Genomic DNA, 25399 nt, shown 5'->3' on the forward strand with positions numbered 1-25399 from the left:
ATAACCTTAGAGACTATATCAATTAGCACTGCTAAAGTTCAACATAAAAACCTATGCACAAAACATGACCTTAGAGACTATATCAATTAGCACTGCTAAACTTCAACATAAAAACTTATGCAAGGCTCAGCAGGACATGCATACCTTGAAGCAATACCGAAACTTAGACTTAATCCCAGAGATGATTTAACTTACATAGGGAATATATAACATCTATTTTACCTATAGACGAAGGTCTAGTGAAACAAAAGTTATTGATAACTTTGATTACGTTGCATGCCCTAAACTTGTTTCCAGTTAAATATGGCATACCTTTGAAGTAGTTGCATAAGGTGTTAATAATTCCACCATCACATACTGATATTGGAGAAATTGCAAAGCTTGTTATTTCGTTTTCACTTAGTTCATTGTCGATATCACGTGGAGTTTTACTCGGCAGCAATATTGCTTTTATATCTACCAAAAGAGCATATATTGCTAAATGTCTTAACTTTAGGGTTGATAATTAGAACAAGTTTAACATGCAGTCAAATGCTTGCTGAAAATTGAAACAGAATGAAAATATATATCAAGACAATTATGGAGAGTTATTACTGACATGCGTGTGCGTGTGTGTGTGTGTGTGTGTGTGAGAGAGAGAGAGAGAGATTTGGATTTTTAACGTAGCTTTAACAATTTTTCAGTCATGTCGCTACGAAGCCTGCAGTGTGACAATTTATAATGATGTCTAGCACTGAGGCATCATGCCACAGACATGTAGCGTGATGTTCCACCCAGTCATATTTACCTTGACTTGGCAATAGGAATTAAAGTAGATGGTTTAGTAACATAAATTTTTAGTCACAATTCTTGTAACAACTGGAGAAAAGCCCTGACAAGTACTTGTTAACAATGAAAATACGTGGAGATCATCTCTCCGCAATTTGTCTTTAAATTTACTTCATACGAGTATTACAATGACATATAGTGCAGGGCACTTAAACGTGTTTAAAATTTTAATAAATAACAGCAATGCTTTGTAATTTTTAAATACAAACATAAGGTTAATGAGCGTCTTAAGGAACAAATGAAGTTTACGCCCGATTTATTTTGTGGCCACATTTTTTCCGTAAACGTATCGAAAATTGTTAATCAGAGAAATCTCCAGTAACTCTGAAAAAGCTTCTGATATGGTGAAGACGATTAAATGAAAAAACCTTCATAACTCACTTGCAGCCTTGTTTTTTGTAATATAATTTCTGTGTAATTCAATCAAGGCATGAGATTGCCATATGGTACATCTCACGCTCAAATGTACGCCATAAAGGTTCAATAATATTTAGATCATTAATGTAAACTTAAACACCAAGCTTTATTAAAGGCCTTATCCAAAACTGTTATACTGGATTAACTCTCCCTTTCTGCAGTTCGATCAAAGTTTGCGCAAATATCAAAAATACTTTTCAAATACTTTTTTTTGATAATTTTGAAACACTTTCCAGTTTATAATTTGCTTTGGTTGTAGGTTCATGTAGGTATCGTAAAAGTAGTTATTGTTCAAGGTGCTTGTTAAACAATTTCACCGCTATAATTGAGAAAATTTGAGACAATAATTTATCTTCGTCTGTTTTTAGGCATTGAAGTGAGATTTCGTGGAGCTGCACGTGCTAAGTGGAGTGAGACAGTGCAGAACGGCCCAAATCGAACGGACATCGAGCATGAGAAAGAGGAGATTTATTTTGACGACAGATTTTGTCTCTGGGGCAGAGGTAAGTTGTAGTGTTTGGGGGTGGAGGAGACTGAGTGAAGCGTTAGGTCCAGTCGAAAAACACGATGTCTTCAAAAAACCAAGCATTACTTGAAGATGTATTTATAATTTTTCATTCTCTTCCTTAAAACACAAGAATATTATGGCAGATTACATTTACGATTAGCGATATTTGTAGTATGGGCGTAATAGTCTGTCCAGACGTCATTAGCAGTATTAAAGGAATGCAGATTGAAGTGGAAAGAAACAACTAATTTATATTATGAAATAGGCAACATCTAGTAGAAGCGAGCGCTATTTATGTGTACATAGTGACTTATTACTTTTATCGACCGGGGTCATTCCCGTACAGGATGACCGGACACAGACAACAAAAATAATTAAGTTTAATGGGGGTTTTCTGCGTTTAACGTGTCAGTTTGCAATTCACATAAAATAACGTCCATACATCATTATGCAAGCTTCGTGACTCGACATGTGACAGTTTTTATAACCATAAACGCAGATGAAGTAATATTAACTCGTCAGTTCTTGATTTTTATTCCTTTGTTTTTATCTCTCCGTTTTCCTTTTCCGACCTGCACAATCAAGAAAGGTAAGAAAATTCTCCCTTTTTTCAGTCCTTTATTTTGGCAATATTCTAGAGACCCTTATGTCGACCCATTTTCGGTATGAAAAATCCTTGCCAGTTGACATAATTCAAATTGCAATCTAAATTAAAAAGAGAAAGAAATTACAATGTGACGAAATGTATCTTCTTAAACCACGAAGCTGCTATTTCTTGATGGAAGAAATTAATAAACAAATCATACCAATAAGGTATGACCAAGATATACACGCGTTTGGGAGATGAAAAACGTATATGAACCTCAAGGAGGGCGAAGCTAAAGAACCCCAAGATCTCCCATGAAGAATACCTGTCTGTAACAATTGACACCTGATGATTCTCAGAAGCTAAACAACCCCATGATCTCCCTGGAAGAGTGCTTGTCTGTAACAATTGACACCAGCTGAATGTGTCAGAAGCTAAACAAACCGAAGATCTCCCAGGAAGAATACTTGTCTTTAACAATTGACACCTGATGATTATCTCAGAATCTGAACAACACCATTATCTCCCAGGAAGAATACATGTCTGTAACAATTAACACCTGATGGTTACCTCAAAAGCTAAAACAACCAAGATCTCCCAGGAAGAGTACTTGTCTGTAACAACTGACACCTGATGATTATCTCAGAATCTAAACAACCCAAGATCTCCCAGGAAGAATACTTGTCTGTAACAAATGACACCTGATGATTATCTCAGAATGATCTCCCAGTAAGAGTACTTGTCTGTAACAATTGGCACATGATGATTATCTCATATTTCTGTTTCAACATTATTCATACCTAGCCAAACAAAATAATAAAGTTAGATTTATAATCACTCTTCACTGTGTATTGTTTCCCTATAGGAACTACAAGCTCCTATTTAAATAAGTCGATCAGAATTGTTGAAGCAAGTGTGTGCTGTGAAATATATAAGTGCGATAATATAAATTATGTCGCTCTGTATCGATTCCAGATAAATGTTTGTCATTGTGTAGTAATTTGACTTTGAAGCAAATGATGTATTGATGTGGCAAAAGTGTGTGTGTGTGTGTGTGTGATTTGGATTTTTAGCGTAGCTTTAACAATTTTTCAGTCATATCGCTACGATGTCTGCAATGCGGCAGTTTATAGTGATGACTAGCACTGGGGCATCATGCCGCAGACATGTAGCATGATGTCCCATCAAGTCACATTATCCTGACACCAGACCGACCAGTCCTAACACAAACCTCTTAATGCTGAGCGCCAAGCGAGGCAGCTGTTGTAAGTCTTTGGTATGACTCGGCCGGGGATCGAACCCACGACCTCCCGCATCCGAGGCGGACGCTCTAACCACTAGGCCACCTGAGCGGTCGTGGCAAAGGTTACCAGAAGGTATGTAAATAAAATATGTGTTAGATAAAATTATATTGTGAAGTAAATTGTAGCTTCAACGTTCCAAAGGGTCATGATAAGATGGTGGAATTTTGTGAATGTTTCCGTGGCTCCAATAAGGCCATAATGTCACAAACCATCTCAAAGTTTCTGCTTCAAAAACCGATGCTTGACAATAGTGTATGTATATTGCTTGATCTGAAACTATGTTTATGGTTTGTTGTTTTTTTTTTCTTTTTTTTTTTTTGGTTGCTGAGTTTTATTTTTAGAAGAGGCTTCAAGGACTAATATACATTAAATAATATCCTGGATTCTCGTGGAAATAACACATTTTATTTCTGGGGATAAATTAAGAACTTCCTCAAATGAGACAAATTCTTCACTTGGGTTCAAGAGCTTTTCAAACATTTTTCTGTGTCTATAGAACGGCAAGACATGTATAGCCTAGCAAGAGGCCGGATTAAGGTCATTGTAGGCCCTAGGCACTTTAATAAAACGATTGATATTGATATCACTATGCCTCTTTGTGTGTACACTTTTCAGTAATATGTTTTCGCACGCACTAGGCACAGTGCCTACAGTGACTGTTGGAAAATACGGTACTGGTCTAATAAGAAACCCATGTCAGTAGTCCACTAAACACATTATTTAATTACACACGTTCAACAGTAAGCATTTGCAGATGTTAGAATATATCCTAAAGACACTAGCATACATTCTGGTTTACTACTGGATACAGAACATGAACTAGTCGGTACTACGACACATATTTCATTCCGTTTACCGAATCAGCTGAACCTAAAAATATATGACCGGCCGTCCATCTTGAGCAGCTCTTTGTCTGAATCTGCTTATCATAATTTGTATGTAGCTTATTTTAAGACTGCTGGGTGTAATTATATCTCGTTTACAGTAGAATTTTCTTAATTCTTCTCTTTGTCGCCCCACATATGGTAAGGATTTATTTAATATTTCATTGCTATACTTTTTCTTTCTTTGATTCTCATTACATTATTGTTTAGTGATGACCAGTTTCGCATCTTTCCTTCTTTGCTTACATGATTGTAATAATGCTTACTGATACGATTCGTTGAATGTGCATACCAATGGACACTATTTCTGAGTAAGAGGATACGGTTTGTAAAGACTGAGGAAAGCACAGTACTTCGATAAGACCACAACAGTCAGTCAGGTACGAACTGCCTTCAGATTGATTATTCTTTGTATAAAATAAGAGATTCATTGGAATTTAATATCCCATAATACAAAACTTGCATCTTGGCGACATTAGTCGACGCTGTTAAGATGACACCCTTGATACAGAGACACCCTTGATACACAGACACCTTTGATACAGAGACATCCAGGATATTGCCTGACCAACACCTGAAAATGAAATGCCAGATATATAATTGTGTAAAAACTATCGGAGTTTATTGACAATGAAGAAAGTTTGTATCAAATCGTCAGATGCAGAGTCTGACTCGAACCATATATTGTTCTGCGCTTATATTCAGCAGCATTTAATAGATCGTCATGAGTCTCGAACACTGAATCAATGGTTCATAAAGCAACATGTTCAATTTGCTGGAAGAAGATCAAATATCAGAATGGAAGCAACGTTAGAGAACAGCCGATTCCATATGCTCAGTTGTGATCAGATGAAACAGTGAGAGCAGCTGCCATTGAAAAGCAAGACAGAGGAATACTCGCAATAGTTTCACGAGATTACGTTGCGGCAGTAGGTTACTGTCATAAATATCGCCATCTTGAAAATATAAGACAGTATCAGTGACTATTTAAGCTGATGAAGAAAATTTTTAGACAAAGTGCTCCAATGTCGAGGGTTGTTGTAGCCAGACGTTTTAACTATCTAAAGAAGAAATTGTTTTAGCATTTTTACGTGATAAGGTTGATATAACTGGCGAAGAAACTGGTTACTTGCAACAAATCATATGTAATCCGAGAGGTGAAAGGGCCAGCTAGAAATCATGCCCTAAGAAACGTTACGACTCAATTCAGAGACGGCCTTCATTTTCCTCCAGATGGTGAAAGCAGATCGATGTCAACTCCTGCAACCTATAAAGTTAAACCCACATGTTTTTACATTCGCGCTTCTTGAACAACCATTTTAATTTCCGATGCAGCTTCTTTGTTAAAAAGCTAATCTCTTCCTGATGATGCTGGTCTTGAAGATATGTGTACAGAATCACGAATTATATTATGCAAGTTCCTCGAGATTCTGCATGACCCTTTACATCAACTGGCATGGAAACAATTGTCATGTGTAAGTTGTAACTAGGTAGACACATGTGTCGATGTCACGAACTCCCCATCACTCATGTGTCCATGTCACTTCTCTACACTCGTGTGTCGATGTCCTCATGTGTCGATGTCACGAACTCCACTACACTCATTCTGAATTATCTGATACTTGAGATATTGGACGGTGAATGCTTATAACGGGCGAAAGTCATTCAAGGAAGGAAGGCTAAAACAAGACTAACGGCGCAAACAATATAGCATTTATTAACATTATAACACTAATATTAAATACACTCTCATATTCCCACTTGCACTACCTCTCGTGATGGTAATGAAGCGAGTAATGAGATAATTTTTTTTCCAAATAATTTCACTCCCTATTATTCAGCTTTTTCATTTCTGTTATTACGCTGTAACTGGAACTCATCAATGCCAAATCTGTCCTATTGTATCTTGATTCGCATATCACCTACTAGATTTACGCCTTTAATTTTGCGTTTTATCATCCTTAAGTCACTGTAATATATACTTTATTCAACACGAAGTATCGTCTTCACATGGCCACAATTCATTGCTATTTTTTTGTTCAATAATTCAAAATAACTGTGCTTTCAGTGCTCATATTTCAAGTTTTCCGCTGAACCGGCCAAAACGCTCGACGAAGTCTGTCTTGTAAATTCGCTGGCGATCTATCTGTTTTGTTTTCTAAAATTACATCAATGCATGCTATAGCATGTTGCTTTTCCACACAGCACGGTTATATTATGGGGACTGATGCTTTTTTATTAACTTCCATCATAGGTATTACACAGAGAGCATATTTGTGTCCACTCTTGGTAACATGCTTCGTTGAAACCTTCAGTTTGTGCAAGTCGAAACTGTCGAACGATTCCTCATTTTTCCATTTGCTGACATGTTAGCTAAATACCTGAAATATATAATACGCCGTAGTGACGATCGTGCTTGTTTCAGGATGTTATAAATTGCTAATATGGTCGATATTTTTCTCAGCTTACTGCGATATTTTCCCCAGAGTGATATTGGCATCGGTATCGGTTACCAATCATACTGATAATGGAATTCTGTTTTAATTATGGCTGTCTCTACTATAAACGCTATATGTCTCTGTATTAAGTATAGATGTCATACCTTTTTGTTGAACTCCCTGACGTGCACGACTATTTTTTATTGGGTATTTTCCCCGAATCAGCTTGGATTATAATGACGGATGAATAGCCCGAAACTTAAGAAGTATGCAAGAAGAAGCCGCTATAAAAATAATTCCCTATGTTTCCCATGCATCCGCCGATTGGTACAAGACAATAATGACTGTCTCTGAAAATAAGCGTTTTCTCCTATGGATAGTGCCTATGTAATGTATCAGATAGGTGGACTTTTGTAAGCCTTTTGTGCTTATGCATGCCATGGGAAGGTGTCTGCCCTAAACATTCTGAAAGCATAACCTGATCGCTAAGAGGTCCTCGAACATGTTGGTACTCATTGTAATCTTAATTCGTATTTTTTGAAGAAATTCCAAGCATTTATGTCTCTTCTTTATGGTGCCAGGGCAGCGACGTAGGAATACACTCCGATACACACTCTTCTCTACTAAGTAGGGTAAAGCGGATTTGTGGAAGTTGCCTTTTTGTGCTGGCTCCCTGTGCAAACACTGTTTACATACAAACTATAAAACTGTCATCTGGAAACGAAACCATAAGAGCTGTCCAGACGTCCTACCCCATTTTGGAAATGGTTGGTGCACTGAGACGCTAGTAGTGAATGGGGCCACCCTAGGGACAATGGGACTTAGCATTAAAAACACCCCTGGGCCACTCTAGGGACAATGGAAATTTAACATGGAGAAAAACGCTGGGCCACTCTAGGGACAATGGGAATTTAACATAGAGTTTGGGCTTGTTTAGGGACAAGGGAAATTAACATGAGGAATAGAGTTTGGGCTTGTCTAGGGACAAGGGAAATTGAACATGGGATTTTTTTTTTTTTAAAGTTTTTTTAAATTTAAATTTAAATTTAAATTTAAAAAAGGGTAGGCAATGGAAAGGCTGTCTCTTTTCGAGAAATATGGCTGGCCCTGAAAAGGGCCTTTGGGTTTATGTTAATGTATCCATTAACATAAAGGGCACCGCATTGGTCTTCTTCTTGTCCTTAGGCTGCGTTTCACTGTAGGACCGTAAATCAGGACTCTTTTGAGGCATCCTTGTCTTTCTACGTAGATCCTACGTATCCACAGACTGGTGTTTGTCCTGTGGACAACGGTCCACTTGGATTGGACATACATGGGTATGTCTGTCCGGAACATCATGGAAGACACAAGCGTAGAAGATTGCACATCGGTCCACATCTTGAAGCGAGGAGAACAAGTGAATCAATGCACTGAACTGCGCTTATTTATAGGTAGAGGTAGGATTGAAACGGATTGAGTTCATTCACCAATCCAAACACGCGTTACGAAATTCAGTCAGCCCGCATCCAATCCGAAGAGATTAGTCTGTGACGTCACTTGGTCTATATAGATTCGCTAGCGCTTGTGTGCAGTCAATCTATGCGACAGTGATTCAACATGACGAAAATTCAGAAAACGATCCATTGGGGTGCACCAGCAGGGGAGACCGCCCAAGGGAACCCGGACTTACTTTCAGAAGAGGTACATTGGGATTTTGTGGATTTTCTTACCTCGCAAGAATTTGTTCCGGAACCTTCGTCATTACCGCAAGTGGAGAATTTTAGACAGAGACAGAAAGAAGAATTGGAGAAATTTATGCAACGACAAAAGGAAGCGGAACAAGCTTTTCTCCTACAGCAACAGCAACAGCAACAAGAAGAGGTAAGAAAAAAAAAACAACAACAACAACAGCAAGAAGAAGTAGCAGCAAAGAAACAAGAGGGTGAAAATCAAACGGCTACGGTACTGTTGGACATTTTAGCGGAGTTAAGAAGTCTGAAACAAATGTATCAGACTTCTTTATCACGACCGAAGAGAATACGACCTTCCCGAGCTAAACACGCCAACCCTGTGACTAAGCCTGTCGTACCACCCTTAGTGATTTCAACCCAATCATCAGAAGTAGGCCTTGGCCGTGGCAAAGGCTTAAGGCAGTTAAAGTTGATTGGTTAAACTCACTCCTACACCATAAAGAAAAAAGGCCCTTTTCAGGGCCACCCACATTTCTCGAAAAGAAATACAATTTCAATTTGCCAATAACTCAAAAATAAACCCCACCCATTTTACCCTTATAGTACGTGTCTGTGTATGAGTGCGTGAGTGTAGCTTCTTATTTTAAAATCAAAACTCAAAGACACTTACCTTATATCATTCATGTATTCTTTTATCCATTTTTTACAATCCAATTCACAAGTCACAACAGAACACTTTAAAAAGTTCGTACACTTCTTCTTTCTCCTTGTTTACTCTCTCTGTTTTTTGAATTTCTTCACCGTTTTTTCCTCATTTTCTTCCCTTCTTCTTTTCTTCTCCTGTTTCTTTGCCTCTTTTAAATAGAATTGTCTTCTTTCTTCCTCTTCTTCCTCTGAAGAATCCCTCTCTTCTTTCGAAGAATCCCTCTCTTCTTCCGAAGAATCCCTCTCTTCTTCTGAAGAATCCTTCTTTTCTTCTGACTCCTCTTGTTTCTTTTTTGGGCAATCTGGAGACCAATGTCCTTTTTCTTTACAATAATAACAGGTATCTTGACTTTTCTCTTTTTTAGCCCGTTTCTTTTTCTTTTTTGACGGTCTGGACACTCTGAAGACCAATGCCCTTTCTTCTGACAGATATAGCAAGTATCCTGACTTTTATCTCGAAAGGAAGGAGAGTAGTCCTTAGGCTGGTCTGAAGAGAATTTTCTAACGACCCCTCGCAAAGCTCTGACGAAACGTTCCATCTGGGTAGTCTCTTCCATTGTTGTGCTCGGTTTGAGAGTGAAATGAATAGTGAAAGGACAAGACACACACCCTTTTATATACGCTGGTTTGACATGACTATAAATTAGTCTTTGGTGTTTAAACTTGAGTCATTTGACGTTTTGCACTCAAGATGAAACGATCCTATTCATTCGAGAAGAAAGAAGAAGAAAGTAAGAGGCAGAAACGTGATCTATCGCCTCGTACCAGGGCTGAAATCTTGGCACAAATTCATGCCAGTGATTCTGAAGAGGACATGAGTGAACCAGAATCCGAACCCTCTAAACCAAGTTCACCACCCTTAGTCAACCCTGAAAAGTACTATTCCATTCGAGAGACGGAAAAGCGCTCCTCTAGAAAATTTAGAACCACGGCTTACACCTACACGGTGAAGTTTAAAGATTTCAAGGCCGACGTACCCTTGGAGAAAGCAGAAGGGTTTATCACCGAGATGTGGGATTCTTTGCTCACCTCACTCAAGCGACAATGTCAACCCAAAGAAGACGATCGCTTGACACTATCCATAGATCACGACAGCATGAAATCCCCTGTTTGGATCGAGTTTAGCAGACCCGCAGAACTAACCCCTTCCAAAGTCATGGACAAGATTCAACACGTACAACAATCTAATGACCAGTTTGACATCACCGATGGTAAAGCCACACTGAAAATGGCTCACGTCTCTCTTCCTCAAGGGACAGGACGCAAAAAGATGTTATTGGTGGACGACCTTCGCAACACCAAAACAAGTCTCGTCCGAATTAACAACCCTCAAGACCAGATGTGCTTAGCCCGTGCCATCGTGGTGGGACGAACCTATGCCAACAAGAACGACACGGTAGAATGGAAAGAACCTGGGAGAACATTCGAAAATCGAACCGAACCAAACAACGAAACGAAGCAGAACTCCTGTTGCAACAAGCTGGCCTGTCCAAAGACACACCCTGTGGCATTCCTGAGATGCAAAAATTGCAAGATGCCCTAGCTCCACGCTACACCTTGAAAGTGCACCCTCAAGAAATGCGCGGACCTCTGTTGTTTCGAGGCCAAGACTTTAAGGACGGAAAATACATTCATGTTTATCATCACGATGACCATTTCGATAAGATTACCACTATCACCGGATTCCTGGGATACAGATATTACTGTGAGAAATGTGACTATGGTTATAATAATCGAGAGCAACACAAGCATTGTGGATGGAAATGCCCAGGATGTTTGGCCTCTCCACCCTGTCTGAGCGAAGAACCAGTGCCTTGTTCGACTTGTCTGCGCACGTTTGTCAGCCCTACCTGTTACCAACAACATTTGAAAACACAAGGTTCACAGAAGAAATATGCTTGTCAACTCCTGAGATTGTGCCCTACGTGTAGGCAAGGCATACGTACCAACAGTACCAAGGCACACGTATGTCGAGGAAAGAAAAAATGTCACATTTGTCACCACATCGTGGACTTGGAACACCAATGCTACGTGCAAAAATACCAGCCCCCACCAGAGAAAGAGGACGGTCACAAGAAGAAAAGCAATTTCATCTTTTTCGATTTCGAATGCATGCAAGAGACCGGCATTCACATTCCTAATTTCTGCGTGGCTCATCGAGCGTGCGAGAAGTGCATTCAAGAACCTATCTTCAGTCATTACCCTCACTGCAGCAAGATTCCTGGAGGGCGTGAAAAAATCTTTCGAGGACCCAACACGTTAGCCGATTTTGCCCAATGGGTCTTAGATCCCATCGACAAGACGTGGAGCCAAGAGGACATCGAACGTTACGGAGATTGTCATCGTCATGCCACAGTGATGGCTCACAATTTTTCCGGATACGATGGACAGTTTCTTCTCAGATATTATACGGAACAAGGCACCGAACGTCCTAAATTGACTTTGAACGGAGCCAAAATCATTTTCATGCAAGTGGGACAAGTGCAGTTTAAAGATTCGATGAGTTACTTGGCCATGCCTTTGAGTCGAATGCCTAAAACGTTTGGAATGACAGAAATGGCTAAAGGGTACTTTCCTCACTTTTTCAATACGGAAGCCAATCAACATGCCGTTCTACCCCATTTACCTGAGGCTCACTATTACGACCCCGACAATATGCGTACCGAACAACGAGAAGCTTTCTACGCTTGGTACCAAGCTCACGCCTCGGACCCGTTCGACTTTCAGGAAGAAATGCTAAAGTGTTGTCGTTCCGACGTGGACATTTTACGGCGTTGCTGTGGAAAATTTCGAGAACTGTTCATGGAACACGGAGGGGTCGATCCTTTGAAAGAAGCTTGCACCATTGCCAAAGCGTGTTCCTTAGTGTATCGACAACGATTCATGCCTGAAAACACTGTGGCTGTCATCAGTCCTCAAACGACCCACTTTGTCAAACGTCAATACTCGGTCAAAGCCCTACGTTGGTTACATTACTTGTGCGACAAGGAAGACAAGTGGATTCAGCATGCCCGCAACGGAGGGGGTGAAAAGACCATCGGAACGTATTCGGTCGATGGCTGGGACTTAGAAAACCCCAAGATCGTGTACGATTTTAACGGTTGCTTATTTCACGGATGTCACGTCTGTTACCCTGACCGTGGCACTAAAAATCAGTTTTTGCAACGAACCATGGAAGACTTGTACCAGGACACTTGTCAGCGGCGCCTAAAGTTAGAACAGGAAGGATACCAAGTGGTGGAAATGTGGGAACACGAGTACGATCACCGTATGAAAACCGATCCCGAGTTTAAACGCCTCGTGGAAAGTTACCAGTTCATGGACCCGCTGAACGCGAGGGATAGTTTGTACGGAGGAAGGACCAATGCCACCTGTTTGCTGTACCAAGCCGACGAAGAGAAAGGAGAAGAAATCAAATACTTGGACGTGTGTTCGCTGTATCCCTACGTGTGCAAATATTGTCGATTTCCTGTAGGGCACCCGCAATTGTTAACGGAACACATCGACCTGAAAAACATTCGACAATACGAAGGCTTTGTAAAGTTTTGCCTCCCACGAACCTATACCATCCCGTCTTACCTCACCATTGTCAAGGCAAACTGATGTTTCCATTGTGCCGTACTTGTGCCGAAACGTGCAACCAAGACCAACCTTGTCAGCACACCCAGGAAGAACATGCCTTGACGGGAACCTGGGTCAGCGTAGAATTGTTCAAAGCTCTGGACATGGGATACCAACTGTTAGAAGTGAACGAAATTTGCCACTTTCCCAAGACACAACAATACCACAAGGGTGACCCTACTCAGAAAGGCATTTTCGCCGACTACGTGGATGCCTTTTTGAAACTGAAACAAGAAGCCAGCGGCTATCCTTCCTGGTGTCACACTCCCGAAGACCAAATAAAATTCAAAGAGAAATACTACGAACAAGAAGGCATCTCTTTAGACCACATCGAAAAAAACGAAGGCAGGCGATCGTTTGCCAAAGTGATGTTAAATTGCCTGTGGGGTAAAATGGCACAACGACTGTGTTTACCCAAGACGGAATATTTGACAGAACCTTCCCGCTACTTCCAGATGATTCACGACAAAACCAAATACATGAAACACGTGGACGTCGTTCGAGAGGATTTGATCTTGGTCAATTACGAAGAAGATCTGGACTTTGTACAAGACGACCCTTTTGGAAATGTCATCATTACGGCTTACGTGACAGCTCATGCTCGCTTAAAATTGTACGAAGCTTTAGAACTGTTAGAAGAACGCGTCCTGTACTTTGACACGGACAGTTGCATTTACATCCATCACCCGAGTCAACAGCACCCTGACATCGAAGGAGACCGTTTAGGAGCCTGGACAGACGAGCATCCCGACGACAAGATTCTAAGTTTCGTCAGTGGCGGTCCCAAAAATTACGGCTACGAATACCGGGACAAACAAGGAGAAGTGCACACGACGTGCAAAGTGAAAGGACTGACTCTGAATTATCGTACCAGTCGAGTGGTCAACTTTGGGGTATTGAAAGAAGCCTTGCAATCGGGAAAGGATGGAAACTTTAAAGTGACCACCTATCAACCGAACAAGATTGTACGTTTACCCACTCACCACATCGTCAGTCGACCCTTGGAAAAAGTCTATCAAATTGTATACCAGAAGCGAGTGCGACTTCCCAATCACTTTACGTTGCCGTACGGTCACGTCGGTATTGGTCTGTATATAAAAAGGAACCCTAGGCAAGATCGATAGTTCATTGTTCATTGAAGTAACTTACCATGTCGTTGACGAAGAAGAAACCACATTGGTTAGGAGTCAAATGTTGGACATCACCGAGACCAGGGTTTTGAGGCTTGGACACAAGAGGTAGCCCAGTATGCACGAGAGTTATTCAATGAAAAAAGTTACTTTTCAACCCGTGTTAGTGACGGTGCCAGAAGAACCCGTCACCCAGGACAGGACTGTCGTGGACAGGCCTGAAAGACCCTTTCGGGAGGACACTTGTGTGACCTTACCCCCTACTGTAGAACTGGTTAGAACTTTACCCAAAACATGTGGTTGTTGTACAGACACATGTTTTTATTCCACGTTCATGGTTATCATGTGCCTTTTATTCTTGTACTTAAGCCTTTGGCTTTTATGTATTTTTGTCTTTCGTATTCATGTTTGAAAAAAAACATTCAATAAACGTGTTCTGAAAAAGTATATAAACTCTTGTCTTGTTTGTTTTTCGTGTCACAAGTGACATTTCTCACACCATGGCTACCTCTGCTGTCTCTGCTCCCTCTTCCTCTACTGTCAAAGTCATCGACGAACACTTAGATCGTGCCAGTTGGGAGGCTTTGTATCTTCGCCATCCCTTTAACATGCTCATTGCTGGACCTAGCGGTTCAGGCAAAACCGAATTCGTCAAACGTTTGATCGAACATAAACATCATTTGATCGATCGGCCACCTCAACGGATCGTGTGGTGTTACAAAGAGTGGCAATCGGCGTACAACCTCTTGCGAGAAAGTCAAGGCGATTCCATCGTGTTTGTGGAAGGCATTCCTAAAGAAGACGACGGCATCGTCTCTGACTCCCGTCAAACCCATTTGGTCATTTTCGACGACATGTTAGGAGAAGACGAAGAAGAAATTAAACTGTGGTTCACGCGCAAAGGGCATCACCTTAATGCCAGTGTCGTTTACATCACCCAAAATTTGTTTCAACAAAGTAAAGCCCATCGCACCATCAGTCTCAATGCGCATTACGTGGTCTTGTTTAAAAGCCCTCGAGATAAATCGCAAGTGCAAGTCTTAGCCAAACAGTTAGGAACGCCTTGGCTGACTCAGGCGTACGACGATGCCACTCAAACGCCACACGCCTATTTACTCGTCGATTTGAAACCTACGACTCCCGACGATTTGCGATTTCGTACCCACTTGTTTCACCACTGGTGCCAAGACGGAGGGCCTGTCCTGTACACGTCTCCGTCCTCGACTTCATTTCACTCCCAATAAAAAAATCTATAAAAACCTCAGACCCTTTTTCGTCTGTCTCACACAGTGTGAACATGACGTCCCTTCAGTCGCATCTTCCCGTCAAATTGATTCGTGCCTTGTATGGCATCAGTCGAGAAAAAGATCCACAAACACGAGCTCGTGTCTTAGAAGCTAGTCTCAAAGAAGTCTTACGATGGTTCACGGTGACGGCACGTCAATTACTCCAAGGAATCATTCAGATTCCTCATCAAACCAAACGTTTTTTCGATCGAAACAAAGTCGCTTTGGTCCAACTGGCCGATCCCCGCATCGACACTCAAACCAAAAAACAAATCATTTTGAAACCTGGAAGGAGCGGTACTCTAGGAGGGGTCATCATTCGCTCACTCTTAAGATGGGATCCTAATGCCCCCAAAGTTATACCCAAGACAAAAGTCCAACGAAGCCCCAAGAAGAAAAAGACCAGGTCCCCAAGGAGAACTTCTCCAGTGGCAGGACCCTCCTCTGACCAGACACCACCACCCCGGAAAAAGAAAAGAAGCCCCCAGAAAAAGAAACAGAGAAAAAGTCCCCAGAAAAAGAAAAGTCCACAGAAAACTAGTCGCAAGAGAGGCACTTCGGCCAGGACGCAACCTTACACTCGTAAACCACTATCTGCCACGGCTGTGACTGCGTCTACGGCATCCTCACGTTTATCCACTTCTCCGTTGATGACACCAGGAACTGAAGAGTACTTGGAGACGTTGATCACACCAAGAACTTCTCTTTTAATGACCCCCAAAAGAACTTCCCCAGTGGCAGGACCCTCCAATTTAGTGGCAGTGGCCGCTGCTCACAAAGTACCTTCTCCCAAAATCAAAGTCCATGAAAGATCGGGCATGTTACAAAGTTTACTGGATTTGTCCAAGCAAGAACTGGCTCGATTTAGTCCGTTGCGTACCCTTGCACGACGTGTCATGCCTGTCCTCAAACTGATACGACGTAAAGACAATCAGTGGCGACGCGTTCCAGTATAAAAAAGGCCTGTGACCAAGTAGGGTATCAGTGTTTTTTGGTGCTCCTGAAGACTCAAAGATGTCACCCTCCAGAAAACCCCAAGGAAAGAAAAGGAAAGGACTGCCACCACGTTTAGCCAAACATGGGGACATGTTATCTGTCCTGTCCAAAGCTTCTCCACCTCTACGAAAAAAACTCATTCAAACAGCCTTCAAAGAGGTCATCGATACCGTGTGCGAATGTTGTTTGAACGTTTTGAAAGGCACGATCCCTTTTTCCAAACACCAGAAACAATGCTTAAGCAAGCATCGTCACGTTCTTTGCCAAATGGTTCGAAAGAAAATTCCCATTCGTCAAAAAAAGAAGATGTTGGTCCAACGTGGAGGCATTTTGCCTCTCTTGTTCGGTCCCATACTGAAAGGAGTCTTGGGAATCATGTTGGGAGGACTGGTGGGAGCAAGATAAAAAGGCCCTCGGAAGCCCCAAGATCTCAGAAACGACCCCTGACAACCCCATGGAAGGACGAAAACTAGCTTTAGTGCCTTACAAACGATGGATGGAATACCATCGGTGGCAAGAACAACGCACCCCGCATTTACCTCCCAATCCCAATTTGAGCGAGATGTCCCAGTTACAACACGAATTGCAGTCCTTGATGGATCGCCAAGACTTGTCCGAAACAGAAAAATCGCAAAAGTACGGTCAACTCTTGCAACGACTGCAACTCTTTCACCAGAAAGCTTTAGACGAAACAGCTCTACCCACTCTGAAAGATTTTAAGCCCTTGATGAAAAGTCCAGCACCATCACCAGTACCAGTACCAGTACCAGTACCACCAGTACCAGTGACCAAGACAGAAAAAGGAGAAGAAGAAGAGGAAGGGTTTCAAACTCCACCAGAAAAAGTACGCAAGTTAACAACACCACCTACCTCCAGAATTGGATGGATTAAAAAGATGATGGCCACCCCTTCTAAATCACAAGAGAAAAAGAAAGTGAAGACAGAAGTGAAGACAGAAGTGAAACAAGAACCGATATCCCCCGCTCAGACATCCTCCTCTTCGACACCTATTGCCGGCCGCACACGCAAAGCATTGCAATCCAAGAAAGTACCCCAAGAGAAAAAGAGTAGTATCCTCCAAGAGTGGGTGTCTTATTAACACAAAAAATAAAAATGGAAAAAGTCTTAGCCAGCATTTACTACGATCCCTCCCATCCTGCAGGTTACGCAGGAGTTCAAAAATTGTATCGTGCTGCCAAAACGCGACTGAAAAGTCTCCGTTTACCTCAAGTGCAACGATGGTTACAAGAACAAGCTACCTACACTTTACACAAACCCATTCGACGCAAGTTTGCCAGAAGTCGCAACCGAGTGGAAGGCATCGATCATCAATGGCAAGCCGATTTAGCCGATGTCTCTCATTTGGCCAGCTACAATCGTGGCTACAAATATTTGTTTTGTGTCATCGACGTCTTTTCCAAATTTGCTTGGGTCGTACCCTTGACTTCCAAATCGATCAGCGAGTTAGTACGAGCCCTGCAACGGGTGTTGAAACAAAGCGGTCGTCACCCTCTTCGATGGCAAACGGACAAAGGTACCGAATTTCTGAATCAAGCTTTCCAAAAAGAATTAAAGAAACGTGACATTCATTTTTTTACCACCGAGAATCCCGAAACCAAAGCCAGCATCGTGGAACGTTTTCAACGCACTTTGAAAGAACGCATGTGGAAATATTTTACGCATCACCACACTCTGAAGTACATCGACATCTTACCGCACCTGGTGCAAGCGTACAACCAATCTTACCATCGAAGCATTGGACGTGCCCCGCAAGACGTGACTCCCGACAACGAACTGTTGGTGTTTGAGCGCCTGTTTGGTACGTCCCCGACGAGGGCTGTCCCCAAGAAAAGTGGAGAGTTGGCCGTAGGAGATTGGGTGTGCATTGGCAAAACCAAACGCACTTTCGACAAAGGTTACTTACCTAACTGGACGACCGAATTGTTTCGCGTCACTGGACGAGTGCATGGCCGTCATCCTGCCGTCTATAAATTGGAAGACATGAACGGAGAAGTGCTCAAAGGAACGTTTTATTTGCCCGAGTTACAACGTGTCACCAAAAAAGAAGACGACGTGTACGACATCGAAAGCATTCTCGAACGCAGAACCCGTAAAGTGGGCAAACGACGTGTCAAAGAAGTCAAAGTACGTTGGAAAGGATATCCACCTAGTTTTGATTCTTGGATCGACGCTTCGCAAGTCATCGACTATAAAAAGAAGTGACCATCATGCCCTTTCACACAGCAGACGCAGCTACGTCGACCACTCCTCCTTCACCTAGTTCTTCTGTGCAAGATTTACAAAAACAACCCTTGTGGGTGTGGTGTGGAGAACGTGTGCCTAAAACGCAAATCGTCTTTTTCTGCCAAATCTTCGTGGTGTATTGTGTCATCGGGGCAGCCATCGCCAATTTGAGTTTGCAACAAGGAGACAAACAATTGTGGACCATTTTATTGAGCAGTTGCATCGCTTACCTGCTTCCTAATCCCTCCCTGAAATTCACCTCGAACGGGAACCACGGGAACCTTGTGTCCAGTGCCAGTGCCAGTCACCACTTCAATCACAACCAGAACCCCATTTTAGACGGAGACACGCCTCTGACGTCCAGTAACCCCTCGGACAGCCACAGAACTCTGGAATTATGAGTCACCAAAACCAATTTTACTTAACTTTACCCAGTGACAGTTCCATGGAGGTGTTTCCCAAGAACACGTTGTGCTGTTACACGGCCAAATTACCTCAAGCCATCCAGTTAGATCACGAAGCCCATTGGGAAGTGGCTTTAGTAGAAATCATTCACCCGACCCAAGTCCTCAATGTCCTTCCCAATCAAAATTTGTTTGATGTGGAAGTTCATGACGAGCAAATGCAACAGTGGATGGATAGCAATGTCAAATATGACAAGAAAACCCGTACACAAAAGTACACCACCTATCACTTGTTCATTCCCCCAGGCTATTATTTTAGAGGTCAACATTTGGTCAGCACCATAGCCTCCAGGTTTAATGTCGTGTTTCTGAAAGCTTTGGAGCATGTCAACAAAAATGTCACCATGGAGTACCACAAAGCAGCTCGTCGCTTCTTGATGAAATTTGAACGGAGTAAAATCATGTCCATTTTATTTTGTCCTGAATTGTTTGACATGTTGGGCGGAGACATGGACATGAGAAAGGCCATGATCAAGAAAAACGAATTACCCATCGTTTACGACAACGAGTCTTTTAGCAAGTTATTTCGTGCCCCGGTAGAACTGAACCAAGGACTGAATTTGATGTTCGTGTATTCCGATGTGGTGGAGTACAACGTGGTGGGACACACCTCCGTACCGTTACTGCGTGTCATTCCTTTCAAAGTAGATTCTGCCACGAGCGCTGACGAGGAAGGTGAAAACACTTACGACGTCCACCGCGAATTTGTCCATCCTCACTATTTGCCGGTCAGCAAGTCGTATTTGGACACGGTCAACATTGCTATAAAAGGAGATTTGGGACAAAATATTCCATTCACCAAAGGAAAAGTCACGGTGAAACTCCATTTTCGAAAACGGTTCTCTCACGACTCGTAAGTCATGTATCCAGTGTACCGAGGGGTTGCTCGACAGCGAGGACACGGCTTAGGAGATATGTTAAAATCGGCCTTTCGTTCGGTGGCCCCGGTGTTGAAACCGATGGTGACACGCGGATTGCCTTGAAAGATGCGGCACTGACGCAAGGCAAAGAATTTCTCCAAAATGTCATCATCGACAAACAAAACCCTAAAGAAGCCTTCATGAGGGCAGGCAAAAATGTCTTGCTGCAAACGGGCAAAGACATTTTAGGCCAACGAGAAACACCTATAAATGCCCTGCACGCTACCGAGTCAGGCATTCAGCAAGGACGAGGCAGAAAGAGACGACGAAGAAAACACCCTTTCACCAGACTTCAAGCGAGAAAGGCCAAGAAAAGAAGAACCGTTCTAGACTTAGACGTTTTCGATTATTGAGAAAAGAGACAAAAAAATGATGCACCGAGAATCTTGCGCGTGTTCCAAGACGGAACTGGATCTGTTTGCCATGCCCCCCACGATGATGACGATGCAAGAATCCCAGTGGGTGGAATTTCACCCCGTCTCCTCACTGACCGATTCCGCTCCCATCGAGTTTGAAATCAAAGGACAGCCCGAAGATTACATCGATCTGAATAGCAGTTACTTGTACCTGAAAGTCAAAATTCTAGATAAGACTGGAGGTGCTATAGACAATGAAGCAGTAGCTCCCGTCAACAATTTCATGCATTCCTTGTTCAGTGGAGTGGACTTGTACTTGAATAACAAACTGGTCAGTAGCAGCATGGATACTTGCCCTTATCGTGCCTACCTGGAAAATCTCTTGACGTACGGAATAGATGCCAAGAACACTCATCTCAATGCCTGTGTGGTATGGGAAGCTGACGAACCTACCAAGTTTGAAATATTGGAAACTGATGAAAAGAAAGACAACAATGATGGATTTCTAGAACGAAGAAAGAGAATCACGGGAGCCGACACAAGTTTAGAACTGATGGATCGTTTGCATTTGGACATGTGGTTGCAAGAAAAGTATTTGCTGAACTGGGTGGATGTCCGCCTGAGACTGAATCGTAGCAGTGCCGCTTTCCATTTGATGGCTGATAGTGACGGTTACAAAACCAAAATCCTAGAAGCCAGACTCTACGTACGCCGTGTGGAAGTGTTACCTAAAGTGGGAAACGACATCAGTCAGACGTTGAGCAGAACGACTGCCAAGTATCCCATACGACGCGTGGAAGTGAAAACCTTCACCATTCCCAAGGGACAGCGATCCATGATCGAAGATCATCTGTTCCAAGGACAGTTACCCAAACGTTTGATCGTTGGTATCGTCGAGAATACAGCCTTCAACGGAGCTGCCGAAAAAAATCCTTTCTACTTTCAACACTTTGGCGTGTCCAAAATCGAAGTCAGTCGCGATGGCAAGACCTTGTGTACCCGACCTTTCGAACCTGACTTTACCAAGAAGAATTACTTGAGATCGTACTTGTCCCTGTACGAAGCCACCGGACAGTTAGGAACCAATACCAGTCACGGTATTACGTACGAGGATTATGCAGGAGGCTACGCTTTGTGGGCTTTCGATTTCACTCCAGACCAAGGCAGCGACGAGGGACATTTCCACACTATAAAATCCGGCCAGATTCGTGTGGAAATTCAGTTTAAAGACCGAGACCCTGATGAAACGGTGAACGTCATCCTGTATGCAGAATTCGATAATACCATAGAAATCAACAGTTTGAGAGAAGTCATCCTATATTAGTAGAAACCATGGAAGACTGTTATCCCTCTTTACCTAGTGGAGAAACTTTTAGTGTTGGATTATTGTTAAAAAATGTTAGAGTTGTTGTTGTTTAGTGTTATGTGATTTTTGAATAAAAAATGTTGTGTTTTGAAAAAATTGTTTGATGTTATATTGTTGGATTATTGTTAAAAATGTTGGAGTTGTTGTTTAGTGTTAAGTGATTTTTGAATAAAAAATGTTGTGTTTTGAAAAAAATGCCTTTGTGGTTTGTTTAGCTATAAGAATGTTGGATTGGTGCTCTTTCATTTCTTACTATTCCTCTCATGACACTCACTAAACGTTGCGACTCAAAAACCGTGTGGGGGATGTTTTCCTTCACGTCCGCGCTTTGACTTTAAGAACCGGGGTTGTTTCCAGTCTAACCATCCATTGTCGACTCATCCTCCTACGAAGATGTGCTCCAAACTAGCTAAGCTCAACGAAGCCTACGTGAATTTGCATAGGGTCAGACACAGTCTGATACCGAAGCCAGAAGAAATAGAGAATGTGAGAATGTTAAAAATCACTGAAGACCTGATAGAAGAGCTCTTCAGAGAAGAAATGAACAGGGAAAAAGAAGAATGGACAGAGAAGTACAGACTTCAGAGACAGCAGCAACAGCAGCAACAACAACAACAGCAGCAGCAACCTGAAGCTGACAGAGGCTTTGTCGATTGTCGTATCGACACCAAAGAGTTCTTCTTCTCTTTTCGAAGAAGCAGACCTATCGCCAGAAAGTCTATCCTCAGAGGACATCGCATTGTTAGAAACTAAAAAAGAATGCCATAGCAAACAAAAAAAAAACAGCCCTTTTCAGGGATACCCAATACTCTAGAAAAGAAATAACCATCAATTTGCCAATGTGTGTAGGTAGAGTAGTGTGAAAATAAACACTAACTCTTTTTTTAAAAAAATGTGAGGGTATGTGTTTGTGTGTTTGTGTTTGTAAGTGGTTAAGTAAGTTGGTATGGATAGTAGATTAAAATGATGTCTTTATTTGGTGTGTGAGGTGTAGATTTCGGGGTTAGATTGGATTGCTTTGCGTATGTGGATAGTCAATTGAAGTGATTTATAAAAAATTTTAAAATAGTGATGGGTAGAATAAAAAAGTGAGTGAGTGTTTCTTTTAGGTCCGCGCGTTGTTGTTTTTTTTTTTGGTCATGATCTAGGTAAGATCAATTTTATGTTTTTAGGGGGATGTTTTCCTTCACGTACGCGCTTTCACTATAAATTGAAACTCGTTCGGCAGTCTAGCTACTCTTGTTGATTGATCAACACAAGAATGAATAGTAGCAGAATAAGCAAACTTCTTGAACTCCAGATACATCTGGAATATGTCAGGCGCCTGGTAAATGAACTGGCTGCGGAGGCTATAATAGAAGAAGAAAGAATAAAGAAGGAAGAGGGGGAGAGAAGACAGAGGGAAGAGGAGGAAAAGAAAAGAGAAGAGAGGATGTCGTTCAATATTCCCGAGACAGAGGATTGGGGTGCTGAAGCGAATCATCCTCCCTCTTCGCTCCCCAGAAGAAAGGTGAAAGGAGACTGGGGAAGAAGATGCGTGTGTGTCGCCAGGCCAGGAAGGTGCAATCATTAGATAGTTGCATCTGGAGTTCAAAAAAAAAACAGCCCTTTTAAGGGCTACCCAATACTCTAGAAAAGAAATAACTATCGATTTGCCAATGTGTGTGTGTGTGTGTGTGTGTGTAGGTAGAGTAGTGTGATTATAAACACTAACTCTTTTTTCATAGTGCGAGGGTATGTGTTTGTGTGTTTGTGTTTGTAACTGCTCACGTACGATTGTGTGGATAGTAGATTATGGATTTTGTTTATTGTTTCTTAGCGTATGTGGAGAGTATAGTTTGGGTTTTGTAACCGCTCACGTAAGATTGTGTGGATAGTAGATTATGGATTTTGCTTATTGTTTCTTAGCGTATGTGGAGAGTATAGTTTGGGTTTTATTATATGAAATGAGAAAAGTAGGGGATGTTTTCCTTCACGTCCGCGCGTTGTTGTTTCTTTGCTCATGATCTAGGTAAGATCAATTTTATGTTTTAGGGGATGTTTTCCTTCACGTCCGCGCTTTCACTATAAGAACCCACAGTATTCGTCGTTCAAACCATTCTACAAAGAAGATGGCTTCTAACCAAATGGACAAAATACAAACATTGCAAGACGTTTTAGACAACTTAGGAATGATGGAACAGATGTTAATAAAACTCGTTGAAGACCATAATTCCTATAGTCCCCATCGTGTAAAGATGGAAATTAATAACTTAAAAAAGGTAAAGGACAAGATTAGTGGTGTCATGAAAGAGATAAAGGAGGAGAAGGAGGATGAAGAGGAAAGAATAAGAATAAGCAAATGGAACGAAAAAAGTGAAAAAGAAGACGAAAATGAGAAGAGGAAGAAAGAAGAGGAGGAAGAGAAGAAGAAAGAAGAGCAGGAGAAAAAAAGAAAGAGAAGAAGAGAAAGAGTGTAGGAGATAAAATAAGAACTTGGTGGAGAAAAAGAAGAAATTAGAAGCAGAAGAAGAAGAAGAAGAAGTAAACCCAAAGGCCCTTTTCAGGGCCAGCCATATTTCTCGAAAAGAGATAGCCTTTCCATTGCCTACCCTTTTTTAAATTTAAATTTAAATTTAAATTTAAAAAAACTTTTTTTAAATTTAAATTTAAATTTAAAAAAAAAACTTTTTTAAAAAAAATAAAAAAATCCCATGTTCAATTCCCCTTGTCCCTAGACAAACCCAAACTCTATTCCTCATGTTAATTTCCCTTGTCCCTAAACAAGCCGAAACTCTATGTTAAATTCCCATTGTCCCTAGAGTGGCCCAGCGTTTTTCTCCATGTTAAATTTCCATTGTCCCTAGAGTGGCCCAGGGGTGTTTTTAATGCTAAGTCCCATTGTCCCTAGGGTGGCTCCATTCACTACTGACGCTGGCTGGCCACGAGTACCTCATTGTAGAATGGGCCGATGTACCACCCATATCTGACAAGTTAAAATCCGACTTTGACTACTAGGAAGATGATGACACCAATAATGATTGGAAATAAAAAATATATTTTACAGTAGTACAAAAACAGTTCATAAGTATAAGGTTTTGCTTGGGAATAAAGTTACCTGGTCCAGAAGGCTACCGTAAATGGAAATATAACCGAGCGGTTTATACCTACTGAAAAAGTGGTAGACTTTACCAGTCTTAGTGGTACCAATAAACCTATTGTTTTTGCGTCTGGATTAAGCCTGATTTTGCAAGTTTACATTTTTTGGAGTTGCTGGAGTAAGAGCGGGAGACTATTTTCAAATTTCCATTCGTTGTCATGAAACTGAGATAGGGAAACAACTAATGAAACTCAGAAAGAATACACGCTTTTCTAGAGTATTCCCGTCGGATATGTATAATAGCGATGTAACATGATAACCGGGTGGGATTTCCGGATTCACAACAGAACAATTTTGACCATGATATAAATACAACGTTTAATAATGAATGACTTGAATGAGCAATTAGTTATGAATATGTGCGTGTATATATAATCCAAATATTGGATTAATGAACATAAGAACGCACCGACTTAATAATTAAAAATACAAATAAATTACTTTACAAAATGCAAAGACAAGGGGTGAATGGTTTACATTGATTTCACAATGAAAATATGGATATAGTTTACTCAGCTAGTTAACAATGTAGAATTT

At 41.5% G+C, this 25399-nt stretch overlaps 1 protein-coding gene across 1 annotated transcript in view; it reads left to right on the forward strand.

Moving 5' to 3' along the window:
• The window catches only part of LOC149800589 (arrestin domain-containing protein 17-like), a 112879-nt gene that overhangs the window by 16003 nt on the left and 71477 nt on the right, over positions 1–25399 (forward strand). Inside the window, 1 exon segment of the mRNA XM_089954547.1 lies at positions 1614–1748. Coding sequence (XP_089810673.1) covers positions 1614–1748 — 135 coding nt within the window.

The sequence above is a fragment of the Sinohyriopsis cumingii genome, chromosome 4 (genome assembly GCF_028554795.1).
Source record: "Sinohyriopsis cumingii isolate HCF-2022 chromosome 4, ASM2855479v2, whole genome shotgun sequence".
Classification (NCBI taxonomy): Eukaryota; Metazoa; Mollusca; class Bivalvia; order Unionida; family Unionidae; genus Sinohyriopsis; species Sinohyriopsis cumingii.